Source organism: Ipomoea nil, unplaced genomic scaffold (genome assembly GCF_001879475.1).
Source record: "Ipomoea nil cultivar Tokyo-kokei standard unplaced genomic scaffold, Asagao_1.1 scaffold3170, whole genome shotgun sequence".
NCBI lineage: Eukaryota > Viridiplantae > Streptophyta > Magnoliopsida > Solanales > Convolvulaceae > Ipomoea > Ipomoea nil.
The window spans coordinates 1185833-1210750 of NW_017619598.1; the positions used below are offsets into that span (position 1 = coordinate 1185833).

The following is a 24918-nucleotide window of genomic DNA, read 5'->3' on the forward strand; positions in this document are numbered from 1 at the left end:
CTGTTCTCATCAGAATAACAAACAGATGTTGAAAGAAAAAAGACAGTGAACATAACAAGATCATCGTCTTGCCTTCTTCAATCTTTGACATCATGTCTAGTAAAACTTGTGATTATTTTACTAAAGACATTAATATGATATACCAAGTCTGAACCCTCCTACATCATAAGCCTAAAGCCTTAGATAGAGTTTGGTCATCAAAAATTTTTCATGAACTAACACTTCAATTTATCCAATTTTCTTTTGGGATTGCCAAGGTCAAAATACGATACATGATTTCATTTGCAACACATAAACCAAAGGATTCATGCGGCACGATCCTTCAGCTGATTGTTCTACCTACAAGTTTTTCAAAAAAAAAAACTTATTGTGCCACTCGAACTGACCATCTTACCCGTGCTTTAATACCAATTCGTTAAAATTAACTAGAACAAGAAACAATAACAATGACAAAAATTAAAGTATGTAAGATTTACATGGTTCGACAATGTATCCACGACTCTACGTCAACACTAGTTAATCTGTTCTTTAATAAATTGTGATGATGATAATCAATTATCCAAGGTTTCAAGCATCACATTATATGTAACCCTAAACATATACAAGTACAAATACAAATATACCTCTATACTATATGTTCAACCTAAATATGTGTTCCATTTATCCTTATATGACATATACTCAACACACCCCTTAGAGTTTATGATTTTGTTCCTTTAAAATAATTCGCTTTAAGTGAACAATTTTTTATTGTTTACGAATTAGTATTTATGATTTAAATATTATATTTAATATTTTCTATTTATGTTTAAGAAGTGGTAGAACTGAGTGAGGTGAAGAAAATATTATACTCGGAAGGAAAATATAAACAGCATATAATTATATAAAATATAGAATTTATATGTTAATAAAAAATGTTTTTATATAAATTCTGTATTAAAGAAATAAAATAAAATAAAATAAAATAAAAAATTAATATTATAAAGAATATATTAAGACAGAATTTACACAATACATACCCTCGAGTAGTAGCTATGAGTTTTCCTCATCACTCAAAGAACAAAAAATGCTAACACTCTTGGCTCATTTTTTGGTCCCGCATCATTATTGTTTAACGGACGGATTAATGACAAAGGGACAAATGTTGAGTAACTTTGTAAGGAATGAGAACATTGACCGGACAATTTTAATTATATTCAAAGCGGATAAAAAAAAATGACAAGAGTGAGGTGGATCATAATCAATTTATACTGCATTTGGGGATAGAAAATATAAAGAAAAGACATAGTAGTTCATGTCATTCTAATACCTGTTGATTGTACGCTTTGCAATCCCTCATGTTGAAATTGACTGTTCTGTACCCTTAACAATTCTTTCAGAGCTTTATGACATCTGGAAGTAAAGATAGTGTTAGATCCAGTATAGCTAAGTACTTTAGGGGAATACTAGCGTGTTCACATACCTCCAAGGTAGATGATCAAGAAAAATAGATGGAGATACTATAAAATCTCTGAAGGATTCTCGATTGGCAATATATGCCTTAAACGTGCAATTTGTCTCCCAACTTCTCCATCGCTTCCAGAAAGGCGTATCATGGCCATCGTTTTGTGGTATGATATGGACGAGAAGACCTGGTAGAAACATCTCCGGGAGATTCAAAGATGATCTGCTACCCGGACAAGGGACAGCTTCCATAAATTGAGTGAAAGCATCATCATACAGTATACCAGTGGATGGTGTAGCATAACTAGCCGATGCGTTGGTTGAGCATTCTGCTCTACCAACTTCTTGCCAAGTGGAATTCCGCCTGCTCTCTGGAGAGACAGATAAACCTTGTTAGAGAACACTTCTGTATCAATAGTGCTAGAACTGTTAGGGATGATGCCCAGTTTTGAGCAGCATCATAGTGCACACACCCAATGCAAATCAAAGTGTTAAACAATACGAGTACCATGGAGAGAGTCTGGAAGATTTGGGTCATCCTTGTTCTTTTGGCAAACGGTCAGAAACATGAATTGTCTAGAGAGTTTAGAAAGTGTGGTCAAGTCCATGATGCCATCTTGTGATAGTGCCTTAAGTGCAGCTGCTTGAAGCCTCATAATTGATCCAACAGAAAGGCGTGCTGAAAATTCATCGTTGTACACAACGCTGAGAGGATTTCCATAGATTTATGTCAGTCTCACTGGATAGAAGGAAAAATATATGCGCTTTTGAGCGTGCACTGCATAAGCTACTTAAAAGAAACATCAATGTATGTAAAGGATAGGCACAGTTAATAATTAAACCATCCTCTCTTTTTTTTATCTTTTATTCTTTGTTTCACGTTACCTGGTAATAAACTCTTTACATGCATCTGCTACCTCTAGATCCACACAGGGGAGAGGACCATATGCATAAACATGTAAGTTAGGAAACTGTCGGTGCAACTGTTTGAAGAAATACAAAGAAATGGAGAAAAAAAGTCACTGTTTCAGTGAAGTTCAACCTGGACAGTTCAAACATTTAAGAAGATATAAGCAAATGATGAATAATACAAAGTGTCTAGAATAACTTACTGCTTCACAACAACAGAAGTATTAATCATTTGAATCACAATTTCATATTGTAGCATAAAAATCAACCATTCCGTATTAATTTAACACCATCAAGAAATTTGTTTTTCCAATTTGACTGAATTGAGGGATGAGGCGATGAGGCATGTACTTTTATCTATATAGGCAGTTATAATCCTTTGTGTAGGATGTAAACTAGAGCTAGACACTGGTTGGTCACCCCCCCAAATGGGGACCCTGCACTGGCCCTAGGAGGTCTGGGCTAGGGCTGGTCCCGAACCTCCCCAAGCCAGTTACAGCTTAGTCAACAAAGTGAAGGTTCAAACCTTTTAATTAAACTTCGTAATTACAAACCACACACTCCAACTATCTGAGCTACCTCAACTTGAAGTAATAAACTAAATATCCGAACTTTCCACTATGTTAAAAAGTACAAATAATAAACAAAGAAATATATTAAATCTTTTGAGGAATACAACCACTAAAAGAAAGCTTACCCGGATGCCTAGCAAAGCAGCAATGGCTCCTCCAAGGGAATGCCCTACTATTCGGAGACTATATCCACTACACTCACATCCTGATCCCAATAATGAGGAGAGAAACCCACCTGTTTAGGTGAAAAGTATGTGTGCATGTGCAGTTTTATCATGATCATTAAAATAACCAATCAAAAATTTGATAGCAATATCCAAAGGCGAAAATAAAGCTTTTTAAAATAAAACCTTTGGTTATTCTATATATAACCAAATTAATAAGCTCACAAGCTTTTGGAATATATCACCATTTAGTGAAGTTCCAAATGAATTTATGCCGTAAATAGTACCATACATTGGAAAATTGAGTAAACACTCTGACCAAAGAAAGGGTGAGGCAAGTCAAGGAACAATTATGTCTAGGCACATAGTGTATGCACACACACAATCCACAAACATAAAAGAAAAGTGTGGTGTTGATTCTTAAGGAAGGAAAGAACATTATATCAATTCTTGAAGAAGGTGCAGTAAAAAGATCAGTATACACAGGTTCTTACACCCAAACATAAGTTAGAATAGTTCTTGCTAAAGTATGTCCTCAAGAAAGGTGCATTGTGAAGGAAAAAGGCTCAATGCCCCATTTCTGGATTGCACAACACCTTTTTTATGCGAACATTGGACCTAGTTGAACAATGTTAAGTATCACTTTTCATGCAAAGAGGTTATCCATGGTGAATTAGAAATCCTAGATGCTTGGATGCCAAGAAACAACACATCAATTACACGTGCAACTCTTAGGATCCATTGCTAAATCCAAAATCATTCTAGATAAGAACACTCTGGAACCACCTAATTTCCTAAGGAATGAGAAACTTAGTGTGTTTCTAAAGGTAGAGAGTTGAGACTTTTGTGCTTTTGAACAAAGTTAGCTATGCTACTAGTCGATTGTTCTAAACTACTAATAGTAGCACAGGGACATTAATTCTATCTTTTGAACTCATTTTCAATGTTAAATACTATGTAGGTTTGCATTAACAGAAATATAATATCCATAGCTCCATACCATCCACAGAATTTCCTTCAACTTGCATATACAGATCACGTGCAGCCTCAACTACTCCAGCATGGGCATAGTGCAATAGTGACGAAGCCTCTCTATCCATGATCCCCAACTGAACATTGTTGTCACTATAATAAAGACGGAAAAGTAAGCAAAACAGACACACATATTGATAGGTAAAAACTGAAAAACACAAAGTACACACTAATGCACATACATATATTGATAGGTGAAAATGCAAAGCACATAGTTTATTTATTTGTGTGTCTGCTAATGATGACTACATGCAAAGCTCAAATCACAGTTCCCACAGCCAAATTAAATTTCACCATTTTTGTGGCATGCCGCTATTCGTCGACCGCACCGATAGGTTTCAAGCCCCGTCCGACCAGCGCGTGAGCCCCACACACCGGCGCCGTCTTGAGTAGTCTAACATTTATTCTAGCAGTCTTATCATTCTTGGGAAAAGTATTAGGTTTCTTGGGCAGTCTAGAATTTATTTTGTGCTTTTTCAATGCTTTGGGTTTGCCTATATATTTGGTGTGTAATCTGAAACTTTGTACGTAATAAGATGAAAACTTTGTCCTATCTATTTATACGATTTCTCAACATGGCATCAGAGCTTACTTATTGGGTGCCTGAAATCTTTTTCAGATAAACACAGTACACACAGGTGTGTAAATCTTAACACTGCTACTACCTCTCTTTCATTTTTCCATCCTGGGGAATTTCTTTTCACAAACTGGTGTGTCAAACCATCTAGAGAACTGTCGGCGACCCTGTCTATCCTGTTCCTGTCACCAACAGCCTATACACGCACCACCACACAATTGAGGGTCTGGCTTCACGCGTCGGCGCCTGTATCACTTTTCTGGCAATTTTTTCCAGCCAATTTCTCCAGATCAGCTCGTCTCCTTTCTGCGACCCTACTATGTTTTTCCCACATTTTTTTGACAAATATGGCAAAAGGGGAAATTTTAAACAATGTCAAACTCCTAGAGAAGTATCGGCGCCCCTGGCCATCCTCTTGTGGTCACCAACAGCATACACAAGCGCCTCCACACAATCAAAGCTCCGGCTTCACATGCCTCCACGCGCCGGCGCGTGTACCACTTCTCCGACGATTTTTTCCAACCAAATTCTCCAGATCAGCTCGTCTCCTTTCTGCGACCCCAATGTGTTTTTCCCACATTTTTTGGACAAATATAGCAAAAGGAGAAATTTTAAACAGTGTCCAAAATCCTGCCCAACATAAAGTCTATGGCCCAAATCTCTCAAGAAACTTGATTATTACCACTGAAAAACTCATTGGGTCCCAAAATTATCAAGATTGGGCATCAGCAGTTGAAATATGATTTATGGGTCATGGTAAGAAATCCAACATGAAAGAGACGTTTGGCAGAAGGTCGATGCCCAATTGTGCAGCCTACTATGGCAATCCTTAGCCCCAGATTTGATTCCTATGTTTAGGTCATTCAAAACATGTTCATCAGTATGGAAACCATAGTTATCATGGCGTCGCCTAGGCGACGCCTTGGCGTCCTGTCGGTGGAGACAGGACGCCTGGGGGCTTGACTCGCCTGAAATGGGCGAGTCGAGAAATGGCGTCGACAAAGCGTCGCCATGACGTCCCATGCGACGCCATGGACGCAAATCCGACGCCGAACCCGCAAACCCGGCCCATTTTTGGTTTTTTTTTTTTGAAGTTGTTAGAGTACTGGGAGAGAAAAAGAATACCTCTTGAGAGTTCTCCTCTTTCTGTCTGTCTTTAGGGTTAGTCAACCTCCCCTTAAATACTAGCTTGATCTAGACTGATATGGTATGCTAATATTCTAGTTTCTTAAAATATAGGATACTCAATCACACAGAATATTCTATAACACTCCCCCTCAAGTTGGAGCAAAGACATTGATCATGCCCAACTTGTTACACAAATAACTGACTCGGGTTCCAGTAAGGGCCTTCGTGAATAAGTCCCCAAGTTGTTCTCCTGTCTTCACAAATCCTGTGGAGATTAACCCTTGTTGTATCTTCTCACGTACAAAATGACAGTCAATCTCTATGTGCTTAGTTCGTTCATGGAACACCGGGTTTGATGCAATATGAAGAGCAGCTTGGTTATCACACCATAACTTTGCAGGAATTGGAGCTTTGAAACCAGACTCATACAAAAGGTTGTGTATCCACATTACTTCACTCGTTGATTGTGCCATCGCTCTATATTCAGACTCTGCACTCGAACGAGAGACTACATTCTGCTTCTTACTCTTCCAGGAAACCAGATTACCTCCAAAGAAAACACAATATCCAGTTGTTGATCTACGATCCTCTTTGGAACCTGCCCAATCCGCATCAGTAAAACACTCAATCCGAGTGTGACCGTGATTCTTATACAAAATTCCGTGTCCCGGAGCTCCCTTTAAGTAACTCAAGATGTGCTCTACAGCTGCCCAGTGATCAATAGTTGGAGATGACATGTACTGACTCAAAACGCTAACTGGGTATGCAATATCTGGATGGGTTACGGTCAAGTAGTTTAGCTTCCCAACCAATCTCCTATACCTCTCAGGATTTTCAAACAATTCCCCTTCCTTTGACAATTGCAAGTTCGGTATCATGGGAGTATTGCATGGTTTAGTACCTAGTTTTCCTGTTTCAGAAAGTAAGTCAATAACATATTTTCGTTGGGAGAGTAATATACCTGTTTTGTTCCTCATAACTTCAATACCCAGGAAATACTTTAGTGGTCCCAAATCTTTCGTTTGGAATTGACTGTGATGAAATGACTTGAGAGACAAAATCCCTTCGGTGTCGCTCCCTGTAATGACAATGTCATCTACGTAAACCACCAACCAGATGATACCTGTTTTGGACCACTTGTAGAACATGGAATGATCCGATTTGCCTTTCACCATCCCAAACTTCTCAACAACTTGGCTAAATTTTCCAAACCATGCACGTGGACTTTGTTTCAGCGCGTACAACGATCGCCGAAGACGACATACTTTCCCAGACTCCCCCTGAGCAACAAACCCAGGAGGTTGCTCCATGTACACCTCTTCATGAAGATCCCCATGCAAAAAGGCGTTCTTGATATCAAGCTGATGCAAAGGCCAATCATGAATGGCAGCCATTGAGATGAGTAACCTGACAGAAGTAAGCTTAGCCACAGGAGAAAAAGTGTCAGAATAATCAACTCCATAAGTTTGGGCATATCCCTTAGCCACAAGACGAGCCTTCAATCGAGCCACAAACCCATCAGAATTAACTTTGACAGTAAACACCCATTTACAACCAATAGATCTTTTACCCGCAGGCATAGTGACCAACTCCCAAGTACCATTGTGATCCAAAGCGTTCATCTCCTCAATCATGGCATTTCGCCACCCAGGATGGGACAAGGCATCCCTAACAGTCTTAGGAATGGAAATAGACTCAAGGGAAGCAATAAAAGAACACGAGGCATGTGACAACCTATCATATGATGCAACAGAGGATATAGGATAAGTACAGGTACGTTTACCTTTCCGGGTGGCAATCGGACGGTCATCAATTAAGACTGGATCTGATGACATAGAGGTGGTGTCAGGGTACGGAGTCTGTACCGAGTCTGGAATGGGAGGCGGTGCCGGTACGAGTGTGTCAGGTCGAGGTCGACGAGAATACACTTGCAAGACAGGAGGGGTAGGAACAGGGGAAGGAACAGACGACGTTACCGTATACATCAATATATCATCCTCCTCCCCCTTACGAACAGCATCTGGGGATGAAGGAAAGAAAGGGACGTCCTCATGAAAGGCAACATCAATGGAAACAAGGTACCTACCAAGCTCAGGAGAGTAACACCGATACCCTTTCTGCACACGTGAATATCCAAGAAACACACACTTCAAAGACTTGGGATCTAACTTGGTGACATGGGGACGGACATCTCGAACAAAGCACACGCAGCCAAATATACGCGGGTCAACATGGAACATAGGCTTTGAAGGATACAGAGTATGGAAAGGTGTTTTCCCACCCAAGACCGCAGAGGGCATCCGATTAATCAAGAAACAGGCTGTGGAAACGGCATCACTCCAAAACTGCTTGGGAACCCCCATTTGAAACATCAAGGCCCTTGCAGTTTCAAGCAGATGCCGATTTTTGCGTTCAGCGACCCCATTTTGGGAAGGTGTATCAACACAAGAGGACTGATGTAACATACCCTTCTTACGCATATAAGAGACAAAGGGAAAAGAAAAATATTCTTTTGCATTGTCACTACGTAAAACTTTGACAGGAACACCAAATTGAGTCTCAATTTCAACACACAATCCACAAAACACCTCAAAAAGTTCAGAACGAGACTTCATTAGATATAACCATGTTATTCGGGAAAAATCATCAACAAACGTAACAAAATATTTAAAACCAAGTTTAGAGGTCACAGAACATGGACCCCAAATATCAGAATGTACTAACTCAAAAGGAGCAGACGCTCGTTTGTAAACTCTAGGACTCAAAGGCACACGATGGTGCTTGGACAACTGACACGACTCACAATGTAAAGAAGACAAACTAGAAAACTGCGGACACAATTTCTTCAACAAGGGAAGGGAAGGATGCCCCAAACGACAATGAGCTTCTACTGGAGTGACAGCACCTGAACAAGCAATAAGCTCTCGCCTCGTGGTGTCAAGAACGTAGAGGCCCCCAGACTCGCGCCCCTTACCAATAACCCTCTTCGTCAAAAGATCCTGAAACAGACAATAATCAGGGAAAAACGTAACAGAACAGTTTAAAGTACGGGTAAGCTGGCTGACTGAAATTAAGTTGAACGAAAAGTTAGGTAGATGCAAGACAGAAGACAAGGGGAGCGAGGGGATGGGCGTAATGGTACCGGACCCAAGAACATGGGAGGTAGAACCATCTGCTAAGGTGACGGGGGAACTATGTGGGCGAGAAGAAAGTGTGGAAAACAAACTAGAGTTACCTGTCATATGATCCGTGGCACCCGAGTCTATAACCCACTTGGAGGAGGATGAGAGAAGGCACGTAGTTGCATTACCTGAGACAGCAATAGCAGTGACTGAAGAGGAGGATGAACGCTTTAAAGATTCTCGATACTGAGAGAACTCAGCAAACTCATCAGCAGAGACAGTGACCGTCTTGGAAGACGCCTCAGCGGTGGATGCAACATTAACAGTCGGATTTCCTCGTTCCCTCAACCATCTCCGACAATCCCTTTTTATGTGGCCAGGCTTATGGCAATAATGACACACAATACCACCAGAAGTGTATCCCTGAGAATTTTTACCATTCCCACTGCGAGGATGACGGCCAACAAGAGCATTGTTTGACGGGATAGTAGCCTCAAGCACATTTGGTTGCGATTGCACCGATCGACTTAGACGTGGGAAAACATCAGCAAGAGAAGGGATTGCAGAGCTACTAAGAATTGCAGACCTCGCCGTGTCATACTCAGAAGGGAGACTTGCCAAAAAACTCAGAACACCCAACTGTTCACGTTGGGTTTGCTGCTCTTTAATGTCAGCAGTGAATGGCATAAGCTGATTAAGTGCCTCAAAAGTCTTCTTAAATTCCATAAAGTATGCAGGGAGAGACAAATCACGTTTTTCAGCACGGAAAAAAGACTTGCAAACATCATAAACTCGAGTGACATTCCCCTTTCCAGCATACAAGTATTCCAAATACTCCATTAACTCCTAAACAGAGGCACAATGACTAATGAACCCAACAACACCCTCATCAATAGAATTACGGATTTGTAGGAACAAACGGGCATCATCTCGAACCCAAGAAGCATCTTGGTCAGCCAAAGGTTTGGACAAGTGGTCACTCTTATCCAAACTAGTAAGATAAAGTTTAACGACATGAATCCATTCCAAGTAATTAGAGTCATTAAGCTTACAATCCGTGATTTTAGAACTAACAGGAACTATATCAGTAACAACCACAGACTTATTCTCAGCCATACCCACAAATATTTGAGCCCAAACAGACCAGAATTTATGCCTAAAAGTGAGCCTGGAGGGGTACGAAACAACCTAACCTTAGAACCGGAGCGGCGATGGTCCAAACTAAGTCCAGAACTGAGAAGAGGGGACTTAGGCGACCCAGAAACTGTCGTCGGAAAATTTTTCCAGTGGCCGGAGACGGCCCACGCGCCGGCGCGTGGAGGGGGTGGCGGCGGCGAAGGTGGCGCATGAGGCCCACGCGCAGGGCAGTTCGTCGGGAAACTTCTGCAGCTGTGGTCGCCGGACTCCGGCGGACCCTTCTGAACCGGCGGTGACGACAGGATATCGACGGAAAAAAAAAATTTATTGAAGTGGCTCTAATACCATGTTAGAGTACTGGGAGAGAAAAAGAATACCTCTTGAGAGTTCTCCTCTTTCTGTCTGTCTTTAGGGTTAGTCAACCTCCCCTTAAATACTAGCTTGATCTAGACTGATATGGTATGCTAATATTCTAGTTTCCTAAAATATAGGATACTCAATCACACAGAATATTCTATAACAAAAGTTAAGTAACAACTAATAAGGAAAAAACCCTAAGATAAGAAATAGAAAGTGCGAGACTTTCAGACTTAGTCAAAAACGAAGAAATTGCTGCGACTCTGCGACCTTCAGTGCGATTCTGCGACCTTCGGTGCGACTCCGACGCCGACCCTCCCTCCCTCCACTGCCGTCGCCCACGGACCACCGCCATCACCGGACCACCGCCGTCGCCGGACCACCGTTTCCCTGTGAGTAGCTTCCTGATTTCTTCTTTCTTCTTCGTTAGGGATGGCAATGTGCCCCGTCCCCGTCGGGGATCCCCGTCCCCGTAGGGGATGGGGACGGGGACGGGGAAAAATTTCGGGGATCGGGGACGGGGACGGGGAATTTTTTAAATTCCCCGCCGGGGACGGGGACGGGGACGGGGATACCCCTCCCCGCCCCGCCCCGTCCCCGTCCCCGAAAATTAAAAAATATATATTATATATTATATTAGGAATTAGGAATTAGATTATTAGTTATTTAGTTAATTAGGTTTATTAGATTTTAAAATTAAAATTTAAAACACACTCAATACTATTCAACTATTCAAACACTGTGTATATCTTGGATGAATTGAAATTTGGAATATATTGAATATTGATTGATTACATTGCATGCACTGTGAATATTGAATGTGTATATATTGGATTAATTAGATTATTAGAATATATTGACTATGGATTTCAATTTTTTTTGTTTTTTTATTTTTAAAAATTGTATTACTTTCACACATTGAGTATGGGTTGACTGGGGATGGGGATTCCCCGTCCCCGCCAAATTCCCCGCGGGGACGGGGACGGGGAATTTTTTCAATTCCCCGCCGGGGATGGGGACGGGGACGGGGATAGGGTCGGGGTCGCAGGGACGGGGATAGGGTCGTGGTCGCGGGGACGGGGACGGGGAGTATACTCCCCGCCCACGCCCCGCCCCGTTGCCATCCCTATTCTTCGTTGTTCGTCACTGACTCACTTCGTCGATTTTTTTTCTTCTTTTTTTTGTTTGTTTTCTCTTTGTTTTGCACTTGTAGTGGCTTTATATACCAAACAAATGAGTCAAATGACTTTGTTTGGTATTTAAGCCTTATGGCCACGTGGGGGCAGTGAGCAGAGGCAGTGCTCATTGCCTGCCACTTGGTCATTACTTTTTTTTTTTTTTAATTTTTTTTTTTTAAATTGTACATTGTTTCATGATTGGACAGTAGGATTACACTCAATTATGGCTGCAAATTCGGAAAATGAAAGCTATGATCCATCTACCGACCCTAAGAGGAAAGCTAAATCAAATGATCCGGGATGGAAGTATGGTTTTTGGCCGGACTTGGCAAACAAAGATTTAGTCGAATGTTCACTTTGCCACAAACAAATGCATTCGGGAATCAAAAGACTAAAACAACACTTGGCGACGGGTTACGGAGATGTTGCTAAATGCCCCAAAACAACTACGGAGATTATGAGGGAAATGCAACAATATATGCAAGGCACATCAAGAATGAAGATATCAAGGGCGGTCTTGGATGATAATGTGGATGATGATGTGCAAGAATCGGCAAGGGAAGAAACACAACCATCATCTAACGATTCCGTTACTTATCCAAGTTCCGGGACGGCTAGTAAGAGAAAACAAACCATGTTGAGATTTGCCGAACCGCAACCGAGAGTAGGAAAACAAACTCAATCCGTTGCATCACTACTTAGAAAGACCCCTGAAGAAGTAGTTGATGAGAGGCATTCCAAGGGTCCTACTCAAAGAACAATTGAGGCTTGTACGAAGAGTAAGGAAGAAACAAAGAGGACAATGCTACATATAGCAGATTTTTTTTATGAGAATGGCATACCATTTAATGCGGCTAATTCAAGAAGCTTTGAAGTAATGGTTGAATCAATTGGACAATGGGGGCCGGGATTGAAGCCTCTTAGCTTTCATGAGTTACGAGTACCCCTCCTTTTGGACTCAAAGCAAGCGACTGATAAGTTGAAAGAAAGACATAGACTTGCTTGGAAGCAATACGGGTGCACACTCATATCTGATGGGTGGACCGATAGGAGAGGTAGACATTTGATTAATTTTCTTGTGAATAGTCCGATAGTCCCAAGGGGACTTTTTTCTTGGAGTCGGTTGATGCATCGAGTGAGTCACACGATGCAAGAATGTTAGCTGGATTGTTGGAGCAAAAAGTTGTAGAAGTTGGGAAAGAAAATGTCGTTCAAATAGTGACCGACAATGGAGCAAACTATAAAGCCGCGGGCAAACTTTTGGAGGAAAAGATTCGGACATTATTTTGGACTCCTTGTGCAGCACATTGTCTTGACCTCATGCTAGAGGACATTGGGAAGATGACGGAGTTCAAGTCCAAGATTGCAAGTGGTAGAAATATTACCACTTTTATTTATAGACATGGGCGAATCCTTAGTGCCATGAGAGAGCATACGGGTGGGCAAGATCTTGTAAGAGCTGGAGCTACTCGATTCGCCACAGCATTCCTCACTTTACAGAGTTTGTACAAGCACAAAAATGCTTTGAGAGCTCTATTTGTTAGTGAGGATTGGGTTCGCTCAAAATTATCCAACACCGAAGCAGGTAAAAAGGTGTGTGAGATCGTGTTGTCGTATAGATTTTGGACTGCGGTTGAGGATTGCTTGAGGGCATCACATCCCATTCTGATTGTGTTGAGGATCGTTATTGCTGATAGTACTCCAGCTATGCCCGAGCTTACGATGGCTATGTTGACTGCTAAGAAAAAGCTCAATGAATCATTTGCAAGCAAGCCAAGGCTATTGGGAAAGTTGATGGCTATTGTAGAACGAAGATGGGATGATCAGATGGGAGTGGATTTGTATGGAGCCGCCTTATTTTTAAATCCCTCTAAATACTTTGACCTTAAGGCGACGGATACTACATGTGCTCGTAAGCAACGAGCCATGTTCAATGCAATCCTTCATAAGATGATTGACGATGATGACTTGCAAGTGAAGATCAGCAATCAAGCAGATAACTTCGATAATATGAGGAATGACTTTGGAATGCCATTAGCAGTCAAGCAACAAAAAGCAAAGACTCCTCGTAAGTAATACTATCATACTAAGTAAATAACTACTAAGACACTAAGTACAAAGTATATTAAATATTATAAATCTTAAACTTATTTTGTAGTTGATTGGTGGAATGCTTTTGGTGGACTTAGCATTGAGCTTCAAACACTAGCAATGCGCATCACAAGCCTTTGTTGTTCATCTTCCGGTTGTGAGCGCAATTGGAGCACATTTGAATTTGTGAGTATAGTTTTCCTAATTAGTAAAACAGTAAATAGTATTGTAGAAATTATAATTTATCTCAAATTTTAATACAAGAATTTTAAACTTGTTTTTGTTTCTACTTTTACTTTTTTAGATCCATACAAAGAAAAGAAACCGCTTAGAGCATAAAAGATTGAACGACTTGGTCTATGTTCAATACAATCGCAAAATTGCAAGTAGGTTTCAAAAGATGCGTGAACAAGGCTCTAACTTTAATCCATTGGTCTTAGAAGAGTTCCAATGGGACAATGAATGGATTAATGGTGGTGAATCTAGTGATGATGTTCATCCCGGGGGTGATCTTTCATGGAGGCTTGTTGATGAAGCAAGTGGTGCATCATACAATCTTGAGGGCTCTCATCTTTCTACAAGAGCTCACGCGGGGGAAGGTTCACGTGCACAAATGTTGAGCTATTCACGACGCCGCAATGCTTCTACTAGTACTCCTTCTAGTTCTAGGATAGATGAGGAAGAACAAAATGAAGAAGAGCATTTTCCTAATGATGATGAAGACATTGAAAATGAGGATGATGTTCAAGATGATGATGAAGTGGGAAATGAAGATAGTAATGATGGCAATGGGAGAGAAACAAATATTGATGACTTCTTGATGGACCTTTGAGACTTTGAACTTGGATATTGTTGTCTTGTTGATTATTCTAGTATTCTGCTTGTGTAGTTGTGTTACTTGTGTGTTATGTAGTTGGTAACTTGGTACCTTAATATGTTGAATGCTTGAATACTTGAATATCTTTAACTGTTTAGAGTTTAGACTTTAGCATGTTTAAACTTTAGAATTTTAGATATATATTAATATATATATAATTATATATAATATATATAATTATATATATATTTTTCTTCCTAACTTGTCGCCTAGGCGACAAGTCGGTCGGGGGGCGCCGCGACTTAACAGGGCGCCGTGATAACTATGATGGAAACATGTCGTCTCTCTACACAAATGAAATCTCCCGCTTTTACTCCATTGTTAATGAGATACTAAATGTCAAGAAGTCAGAGATGTCAATGGAAAAATTTCTAGGGAAAGTACAAGGGCTTATGGCTGAATTCAACAAGCTCATGCCTCTTGGAGGATCACCAAAAGAGCAGCTTGCCCAACGTAACAAATTCTTTGTTGTCCTTACTCTTGCCAAGCTTGAACCTGAATTTGAGCAAGTTCAAAACACTATACTTGGGGATGGAACTATTCCAAACACCAAAGAAATGTTCAAAAGACTCCTTCAAGTTTCTTCTGTTTACAAAGAAAATACACCATCCTCTACCATAGTTGATCACTCTGCCCTTACTAATCAAGGTCATGATGGTTACAACAGAGGAAGAGGTCGAGGAAGTAATCGAGGTAGAGGACGAAATACATCCCTCGTTTTTGTGATTTTTGTAACAAGCAAGGACACACTCGTGAGGTTTGTTGGAAGCTCCATGGGAAATCAACTGTGATTAATGTAGCTAAGTCTACATCTGAAAGCCCAAGTACAGAGGACTCAAATACTCATGTGCTCTCTAATGTCAAGTATGCTGAATTTTTACAGTTGAAGGCTACCAGAACCAACATTTCTCCTAACATATCCCACACTGTTCTTGCTTCACAATTAGACTCGGTTTGGGTCTTAGACTCTGGAGCCACTGATAACATATCTGGTAACCCTTCTTTTTTCTCTCATTGATTTTATGGACACGCTTCCTGCTGTTACCTTTGGTGATGGATCAAAACGAAAGGCTAAAGGAATTGGGAAAGTCAATACTCATTCCTTGTCTTTATCTAATGTCCTTTACATTCCTAGTGTCCTTCCAATCTTATTTCGATTCATCAACTTACACACTCCCTTAATTGTTGTGTTACCTTTTCTTCTGATTCTGAGGTGATCTAGGAACGACAGAAGAGGAAGACGATTGTCCTTTATCTAATGTCCTATACATTCCTAGTTGTCCTTTCAATCTTATTTTAATTCATCAACTTACACACTCCCTTAATTGTTGTGCTACCTTTTCTTCTGATTCTGAGGTGATCCAGGACCGACAGACGAGGAAGACGATCGGTAAGGGATATGTGAATCACGAGGACTCTACCATCTTCATTGCTCCACCTAGGACAACACAGCCTGCACTATTACTATTTCACCCTTTCTGAATCATTGTCGTTTGGGACACCCTAATCTCAATAAATTAAGACAACTTGTTCCTGGTTTGTCAAACTTAAAAACCATAAAATGTGAATCGTGTCAACTTGGGAAACAATCAAGAGCCTCGTACCCTTGTAGGATCAATAGGAGAGCCAATGCCCCATTCTTCTTAGTCCACTCTGATGTTTGGGGACCATGTCGTGTCTCAACAACCTAAGGATTCTCATATTTTGTTGTCTTCATTGATGATTGATTATTCTCAGTGCACTTGGGTCTTTTTAATTAAAAAAAAAAAAAATCATTTTGAATTATTCAATGTGTTTCAAAAATTCTACAATGAGATTGTGAATCAATTTGGGGCATCTCTCAAAATCCTACGGTGATAATGCAAGAGAATACTTTTTCTGACCCTTTCACTTCTTTATTCTCTTCACATGGAATTCTTCATGAACCTTCATGTGCTAGAACTCCACAACAAAATGGAGTTGCTGAATGAAAGATTCGACATCTTGTTGGCACGGTCCGTACTTTGCTAATTCACAAGGTTCCTAAAAAATCCTCTTCATATCTTACTCCCACAAGAACCCCTCCATAAGCTTCCACTACGAATTTTTGGGTGTACCTACTTCGTTCATGATTCTTCCCCGGGGCATGACAAATAAATCAACTTAATAAGTACTTTCTTGGGAAATTGAAGTACTTTCTTGGTATTGAAGTTGCTCAGTCTAAAAAGGGTATTTACGTGTCCCCGACGAAAATATGCATTGGATATTCTTGAAGAAACAAATATGACAGATTGCAAACCAGTTGACACATGGACCCAAATGTCAAACTTCTTCCTGGATACCGAAGATTAGTCGACAAGCTCCTATACTTGACATCACCCTTCCAGATGTCCCTTTTGCTTTTAGTGTGGTTAGCCAATTTCTACAGGAGCCATGTCAAAGTCATCGGGTGCAGCCATCAGAATTTTAAGATATGTGAAAAGGTCACCAGGTACACGATTGCTTTAGAAATATCATGGACATACAGAAATTATTGGTTATACAGACGTAGATTGGGCTGGATGTCCATGGGATAGGAGATCAACATCAGGATATGGTATCCTATTTGGAGGTAATCTTGTGTCTTGGAAAAGCAAGAAACAAGACGTAGTTGCACGATCAAGTGCAAAAGCTGAATATTGAGCAATGGCCCTTGGGATATGTGGGTTAATTTGGGTTAAGCAACTTCTCACTTCTCACAGAACTCAATGTCTATAAACTTGGTTCTATGAAGTTAATTTGCCACAATCAGGCAACTCTACATATTGCATCAAATCTTGTTTATCATGAAATAACCAAGCATATTGAGGTCGATTGCCACTTTATTATTCAAAAAAAAAAAGTTGTATCCGAAGAAATCATTACTAACATTTGTTGGGTCAAATGATCAACTTGTTGATGTTCTCACCAAATCCCTTCGATGACCTAAGATTGAGTACATTTGTAGCAAGCTTGGAGCATTTGATTTATATGCTCCAGTTTGAGGGGGAGAGTGTTGGAAAATAGGAAATACTTATCTTGATCACTCTAACATTTATTCTAGTTGTCTTATCTATTCTTGAGAAAACTATTAGGTTTCTTAGGCAGTCAAGAATTTATTGTGTGCTTTTATAAATGCTTTTGGTTTGCCTATATATTTGGTGTGTAATCTAAAACTTTGTATGTAATAAGATGAAAACTTTGTTCTATCCTTTTCTACTATTTCTCAACACCGTCCACCGCCCTTCTCTCACGCGTCAGCGCGTGCGGCGTCTCCGGTGACCAAAAAAGTTTCCGCTTGGCAGTTCCTAGGTCACCTGAGTCCCCTCTTCTCGGTTCTGGACTTAGTTTGGACCATTGCCTTCTGTTCTACGTGTAAATGTGTTGCTGTTGTGCCTCGGACGAAGAGGGTTATTGGTGAAGGGCTTGCTTCAGAGGGTCTCTACAATCTTGACCTCTAGAAGGATGGAGTTTGATCCTTGTTTTAGTGTTGTCCCTCATTTTTGTTGCTCATTGTCGTTTGGGGCATGTTTCCCTTTCGTTGGTAAAGAATTTGTGTCCTCCGGTTCGGAGTTGGTAAAGAATTTATGTCCAAGCTTGTTCGGTTCACTTTGAGGTCACCCGGTTTTCCGTGGTATAGGTGGCATCCAAAGTTTTTGTTTCAAGGGAGTGTCCTAAATGGATTTGAGTTATTTCGTTATTTCATTATTTTGGGTTAGTTATATCTGGGTTATCAGTTATTTGTGTAACTTAAAGGGGAGTGTTATGGAATATATATATTTGAAATCTTTATAGACTAGACTGTCTTAGGGATTTAGGTAGGTAGACATATAGAAACTTGTTTTCTATTCGAAGTCTTCTAGCATGTATTTATAGGGCTGTGTATTCTCTTTTCTATAAGACAACATATTCAGAAATCTTCTATTTACATTCGTAACAAGGACAAAGGCAAATTCACCATCAACGATGTTGCTGCTGTTGGAACTTCATCTATTGATCAGATCTGATAATACTATGGTTTCCTTTGCTTATTTCTATGATTTGAACTAAAACGTAATCCCTATGTTTCTCGAGTAACTGGGTATTTTTAAAAAATATTTTATCAAAGTGAACCTGTTTCTAGTGCCTTTTGAAGCTTAGGACATTGTGGACCCATGATCACTAAAATATTTTCCTTAAAAAAAATTTTAACCTCTAGAGTTCAAACAAGGTAAGGAAGCAACCACACAAGACAGTAAAAAGGAAAAACTGTGTTCATGAGAGAGAAAGAGAGAGAGATACTTTACTAAACCATCTAAATCCCCTTCAGAAAGGCTGCATTCCCTGCATAACCCATCAGTTATGAGGTCTTCAGGGGTCTCAGTCCCACGCACAGCAATCACAACAGTTTTCAAATGGTGCAAAACAACAATGAAGTATGCTGCTTTACACTTATCCTGAGAAAAAAGAACGTGAAACAGAAATTTAGTTACATTTATGAGGATGTGTACGTCTGAACTCTAAAAGTTTCTTCAGATGAGAAAAGAGATCAAATAAGTAACACTAAGGAATCTGAGTAAGTATAATTTAGTTTAGTCTACAAAAAATACTATAATATTCAAAAGAAAGTACCCAATTCCTTTTATGTTTCAATTACTCCAATTAGTTTAAACAAATAATCCCTAGAAATTAAAATAGATCATGAAAATTAGAGTACTTTGTATTATAGCATATAACCAACACTTCATATTCTAATATCTGCTATATTTGCCAATAATATTAAACCCAAAGCAGAGAGAATGGAAATGTAGTTTTGCACCATTTGCCATGAACCCATGCTATATAGAACCCTACTTGAATGCGCATGAAGTTTTCTTATTCCAGTACAAATAAATCTCAATAGACATTTTTTTGAACATGCTAGAGGAGGAGGATGGAACTGCGAAATTTAGGAAGCCACTCCTTTTGCCACTTGAACTAGACACATACATTGTCCCACTTTGTATGTCTGGTTCAAATAATGATAGTCAACATGTTTTCAGTTCAAATTTTGTACTGTTTAATTTAATGTTAGTAAATAAAAGTTATAGTTTTAGAAACTACACGTTCAGAGCTATTAAACAAGAAGGCAAAAAATTAAATTTGTAAAATAAAAATTAAAAAATAGCAAAAGAAAAGATAAAAGTTAACTAGACCCTCAAATAATAAACAAGACAAATAAAATGAAAGAGAAGGTACTTAACTAACTGTTTGTTTTTGTTTTGAGTTTTGAAAACAAAAATTTTCTTGTACTCTATATGTGCTATTCTAAACTTCAAACTGTATTTTTGCAGAGACAATTTAAATAAAGCAAGCTAAATAATTTATAAAGAAAACTAAAATACACAAATAGTTAGTAATAACCAGGGCAAAGCACTAGCGCATCTAAAATGAGATCAATGTGTAATTTATTAGGGACCAAATTAATTAAGGGACATTGAAGAGATTAATTACTCCTACTGCACTCTGTCTACGCATCAGCAATTTTTGTTACACAATGGGATTTCACATATTTTAAGTGGGAGAATTTAAATAATTGCTACATTAAGGCACATCTTTCATTTTGTTAAGAACTTCTTTTACCTAGAATCAGTATTATATACTAAGAGAAAATACAGAAAAGATCTAGAGATGGTAATTAACAATATTAGAGCCCATATTTAAACTATGACTTACTTGGTTAACACGTCCCTTTCTAAGTACATCATCTGTCAATTTGACATATTTCAAGAAAGCTGCTGCATGACCTCGCCACCAATTATCACCTTCAAGTAAAGGTCGACTGTAATAAACAGGTAAACGCTGGCATATTAACTGCTCAAAACAAAATGTTGCACCACAGTTTACAGATAGAGAAAATTCAAATACCACTATACCAGTGCACATGAATGTTCTGAAGTAATCCAAACTAATATTGTTCCCAATATATATGGGAACATTCTTTAAGTATTCTAAAATAAACAAACTAGTGTAAAAATCAAGGGAAATGGGAACAAGATAATAGCCATGAATTTTGGCCTTCAAAAAGCTTATGATTGGCTAAAAACTGCATAGGAAAAAGGGTGCAAGGGTTGTAGGAACCATTTGTTGAATTCCATAGACACACCCTAGGAAGAGAATAACAATGTACCACTAGAGAATGAGGTTGAAAACTCATAATTACATGAAGACTACAATATTTGGAGAGCCATAAAGGTTATCTTTTAGACCTTTCTCAATTCAAAAAAATACTCCAACACTAATTAGGATATTAACAATCGCCACACCCAACAAGACAATTTACTAAACAAAATTCAAACTCAAAGTCACCAAGTCTGGAGACTACAACCCCAAAACTAAAAATTCCCAAAATGCAAATAAAAACAGAACAAAGAATGAAAAGTACTCAATCTAAGAATTTAAACTAATGATGCAAGCTCACGAATAGCTTCTACTTCATCCAATAAACCCAAAGTAATGCCCCAAACTGCAAAACACCTGTTAGTAGGTTGTTAGAGGAAGTCTCCTAACTACCCATTTGAATTTTGAAATAAGTGGTTAGGAGTTTCCCTTTAGCTTGTATATAAGCATAGGCTTCCTGTACTCTATTGATTGAATTCATTATCGCACTACATATATGCACTTCCTTCTTTAGAGTTCAACATGGTATCAGAGCAGTAGATGTGGGTGGTGGGCTTTGGTCGGAACGAGGAGGCGCCGCCGCCGGGAGGATCGGAGCAGTCATCGGAAGGTCCACGCGCCGCCGCACTCCCGGAGCTCCGACACCACGCGCCGGCGCGTGCGGTGTTCTCCGACCTCGGCTCCGGTCGCCGCCGACGCGGCTGGGATCGTCTCCGTGCGCCCGACAGTCCTATATGAATATCTCCGTCTGGTGTTGAGGGGATTTTGAGTGGGCTGTTTTCCAGATCTGCGTTGCTGCCAGAGAAGTTGAAGCTGTTTTTCCAGGTCTGCTTTGCTGCGTGAGATGTGAAGCTGGGTTGTGTCTTGTCATCTGCATAGAAGTAAAGCTGCGTTTCCAGGTTGGTCTTGTGTGTGTTTATTATGGCAGAAAATAGGACTATTACAGTGGTGTCAACACAATCTAAATTGGTTGATTTGGTGTTGGCACCTGATGGGTCCAATTTTGGGGAATGGAAGTTCCTAGTTGAAGTGAACTTGAAGGGTATGGGTAAAACTGGACATTTAATTGAGACATGTCCGGATGACCCTACCGAAGCCCAAGCGTGGCAGAAAGATGATGACGCATTGTTTTCACGTATAATAAATTGTATTGATAGGAAGATAATCCTATCTTTACAGCACTGTAAGAGTGCGAAGGAAGTGTGGGAGTTAGTGAATCAGTGGTTTAGCGGGGCAAATAATTTAAGGAAGTTATATCAGTTATCCCAGGATGTTCATCGACCGTCTCAAAAAGGGCGGGACATTAGGGATTACTATTATGACTTCAAGAATGTGAGTGAGGCATTATGTGCTGCTATGCCAATTACTGATAAAGTGGATAAAATGAAGAAACAACGTGATCAATTGCATATTTTTAGTTGGATTTCTTGATTGGATAAGGAGTATGATGTTTTGAAATCACAATTATTGGGGAATAAGGAATTAGACTCGCTCGACCAGGTTTTTTCTATGGTTCAAAATGCGTCAGTGAATCTTGGTACTGATAGTACGTTGGAGAAACAAGCCTTTTTCTCACAGGGAGATAGTGGGACTGATAGTCGAGGAGGTCGGTCCAGGGGACGAGGTAGAGGGCGCGGAGGAGGTCGTGGGCAAAGGGCTTGCTATAATTGTGGTGATCCCGGTCACCTGCGTAACCAATGCCCACAACTCTCCGACCATAGGAGGTTTGCTAATTCTGCCTCTAAACCAGAAGGGACGGTTATGATAACTGAGGAAGAGATGGCTTTGTTTAATCAGTTAAAGTTGTCTTCCTCGCAGTCTCCCGCTAGTCCAGGGTCATTGCCGTCTCCGTCAGCTACCTTTGTTCAAACAGGTAATCCTATTGCTTGTGTTTCCTCCTCGTCTCGACAGTGGGGTCATTGATTCTGGAGCCAGTGACCACATGTCAGGTAATCTAAGTATGTTTTCCGAATATTGTTCCCTTAAATGTGGTCCTACCGTTACCTTGGCAGATGGTTCATCCACCTCTGTTTTAGGTAAAGGTAGTGTGAGTGTTAGTTCGTCGTTACCTCTCACTTCTGTGTTATATCTCCCAAAATTCCCGTTCAATTTATTGTCAATTGGTCAAATTACCCGGGACCTAAATTGTTGTGTCATGTTCTTCCCTGGATATTGTCTGTTTCAGGATCTGTTGACGAAGACGATTATCGGTAAAGGGAAGGAGGTCGGTGGGCTGTACGTGTTAGAGCGGCTGTCCAAAGGTTCTGGAGGTGTTCCGGTTGGTTTATTGGGAAATATGTCCCCGTTGCAGTTGCACTCCCGGTATGGTCATCCGCCTTTGTCTGTCTTAAAGAAGTTGTGTCCGGGGTTAGAATCTCTATCTAGCTTGCAATGTGAGTCATGCGAGCTTGCTAAGCATTGTCGGGTGCCATACCCTCCTAGAGTCAATAATAGAGTCGAGTCTTTATTTCAGTTGGTTCACTCAGATATATGGGGGCCATGTCGAGTAGTATCAAAATTTTGTAACTTTTGTAGACGATTTCTCTAGACACACTTGGCTATACCTCATGAAATCTAGAGATGAGTTGTTTGGGATCTTTTGTAATTTCTGTGCAATGGTCAAAACTCAGTTCAATAAAATGATACAGGTGTTGCGGAGTGATAACGGGACTGAGTATTTTTCTCGTTCCTTCTCAAGTTATATGAGTCAGAATGGGATTGTACATCAGTCGTCTTGTGTCAGCACTCCCCAACAGAATGGTGTGGCAGAACGCAAGAACCGCCATCTGTTGGAGGTTTCTAGGGCGTTGTTGTTTCAAATGAAAGTCCCTAGGGTTTACTGGGCAGATGCTGTTCATACAGCGTGTTTCTTAATAAACCGCCTACCTACAAGGATCCTTGGGGGTCAAAGTCCTTGTCATTTCGTCTATCCATCCAAACCATTGTTCTGCCTCCCTCCTAAAGTGTTTGGGTGTACGTGTTTTGTCCAGGATGTTCGTCCTCAAAGAGGGAAACTCGATCCTAAGTCATTAAAATGTATTTTCCTGGGATATTCAAGTACTCAAAAAGGGTATCGGTGTTACTCCCCGGATTTGGGGCGATACTTGGTTTCTGCAGATGTCTCATTCTTCGAGAATACTCTATTCACAGAGGAGTTCTCCAGTTCGTCTGGTTGTAGTTCCGAGACAAATGATTTTCTGACATATACTGTTACCATTCCTGACTCCGTAGGAGTGGATTCTAGGCCTCCTGTTACGCAGGTCTATCACAGGCGGCCCAGAGAAGGTGATACGCGTGCAACCCCACCGGTTCCACGAGTAAATCCTCCCTTACCAGAATCTTCGTCGACAGACCAGGATGTTCCTATCGCTGTTCGGAAAGGTACGCGTCGTTGTGTTCGTCCCGTTCCGTCCTTTATGTCATATACCAATTTATCGGCATCTTCACGTGCTTTTGTGTCCCAGTTAGAGTCTGTTCCTGTTCCGAAATCTTTGAGTCAGGCAATGTCCCATGATGGTTGGAGGCGTACGATGGTAGAGGAGGTAGACGCCCTTGAGGAGAACCAGACCTGGGATCTAGTACAACTTCCCCCTGGTAAGGTTGCTATTGGGTGTAAATGGGTGTATGTGGTGAAAATGAACCCGGATGGTTCTGTGGCTAGACTCAAAGCGCGCTTGGTGGCAAAGGGGTACGCCCAGACGTATGGTATAGATTATACCGAGACGTTCTCTCCAGTGGCCAAGTTAACTTCTGTGCGGATATTCATCTCTTTGGCAGCTTCGAGTCATTGGCCCTTGCATCAGCTTGATGTGAAGAACGCTTTCCTACATGGCTACTTGCGTGAGGAGGTTTATATGGAGCAACCACCGGGGTTTGTTGCTCAGGGGGAGTCTGGGAAAGTGTGCAAGCTGAAGAGGTCTTTATATGGGCTGAAGCAGTCTCCGCGTGCGTGGTTTGGGCGGTTTAGCAATGCAGTCGTTGAGTTTGGAATGCAGAGAAGTGCATATGATCATACTGTCTTTTACAAACATACTAACTATGGGTGTGTTTTGTTGATAGTATATGTAGATGATATTGTTATTACAGGCAGTGATGCAAGTGGGATTGAGGCACTCAAGTCCTTTCTCGGATCTGAGTTTCATACTAAGGATCTGGGAGTATTGAAGTACTTTCTGGGAATTGAAGTTGCACGCTCT

General features: G+C 40.4%; 1 protein-coding gene and 1 long non-coding RNA gene across 4 annotated transcripts in view; one reads left to right on the plus strand and one right to left on the minus strand.

Moving 5' to 3' along the window:
• Positions 1–24918, minus strand: part of LOC109167911 (sn1-specific diacylglycerol lipase beta) — a 40352-nt gene that overhangs the window by 11794 nt on the left and 3640 nt on the right. The window contains exons 7-15 of one of the 3 annotated variants that reach the window (XM_019316977.1): positions 20279–20384; positions 18866–19020; positions 4089–4213; positions 3050–3159; positions 2329–2426; positions 1952–2148; positions 1463–1814; positions 1310–1392; positions 32–339 (exon numbers count right to left, since the gene is read on the minus strand). In XM_019316977.1, the coding sequence (XP_019172522.1) occupies positions 323–339; positions 1310–1392; positions 1463–1814; positions 1952–2148; positions 2329–2426; positions 3050–3159; positions 4089–4213; positions 18866–19020; positions 20279–20384 (1243 nt within the window). In that variant the 3' untranslated portion in view covers positions 32–322. The other 2 variants (XM_019316976.1, XM_019316978.1) reach the window with 2 other exon arrangements.
• On the plus strand, positions 13668–14119 carry LOC109167914. The gene is made up of 3 exons (XR_002051939.1): positions 13668–13687; positions 13778–13896; positions 14015–14119. It is a non-coding gene; the product is annotated as an uncharacterized LOC109167914 (long non-coding RNA).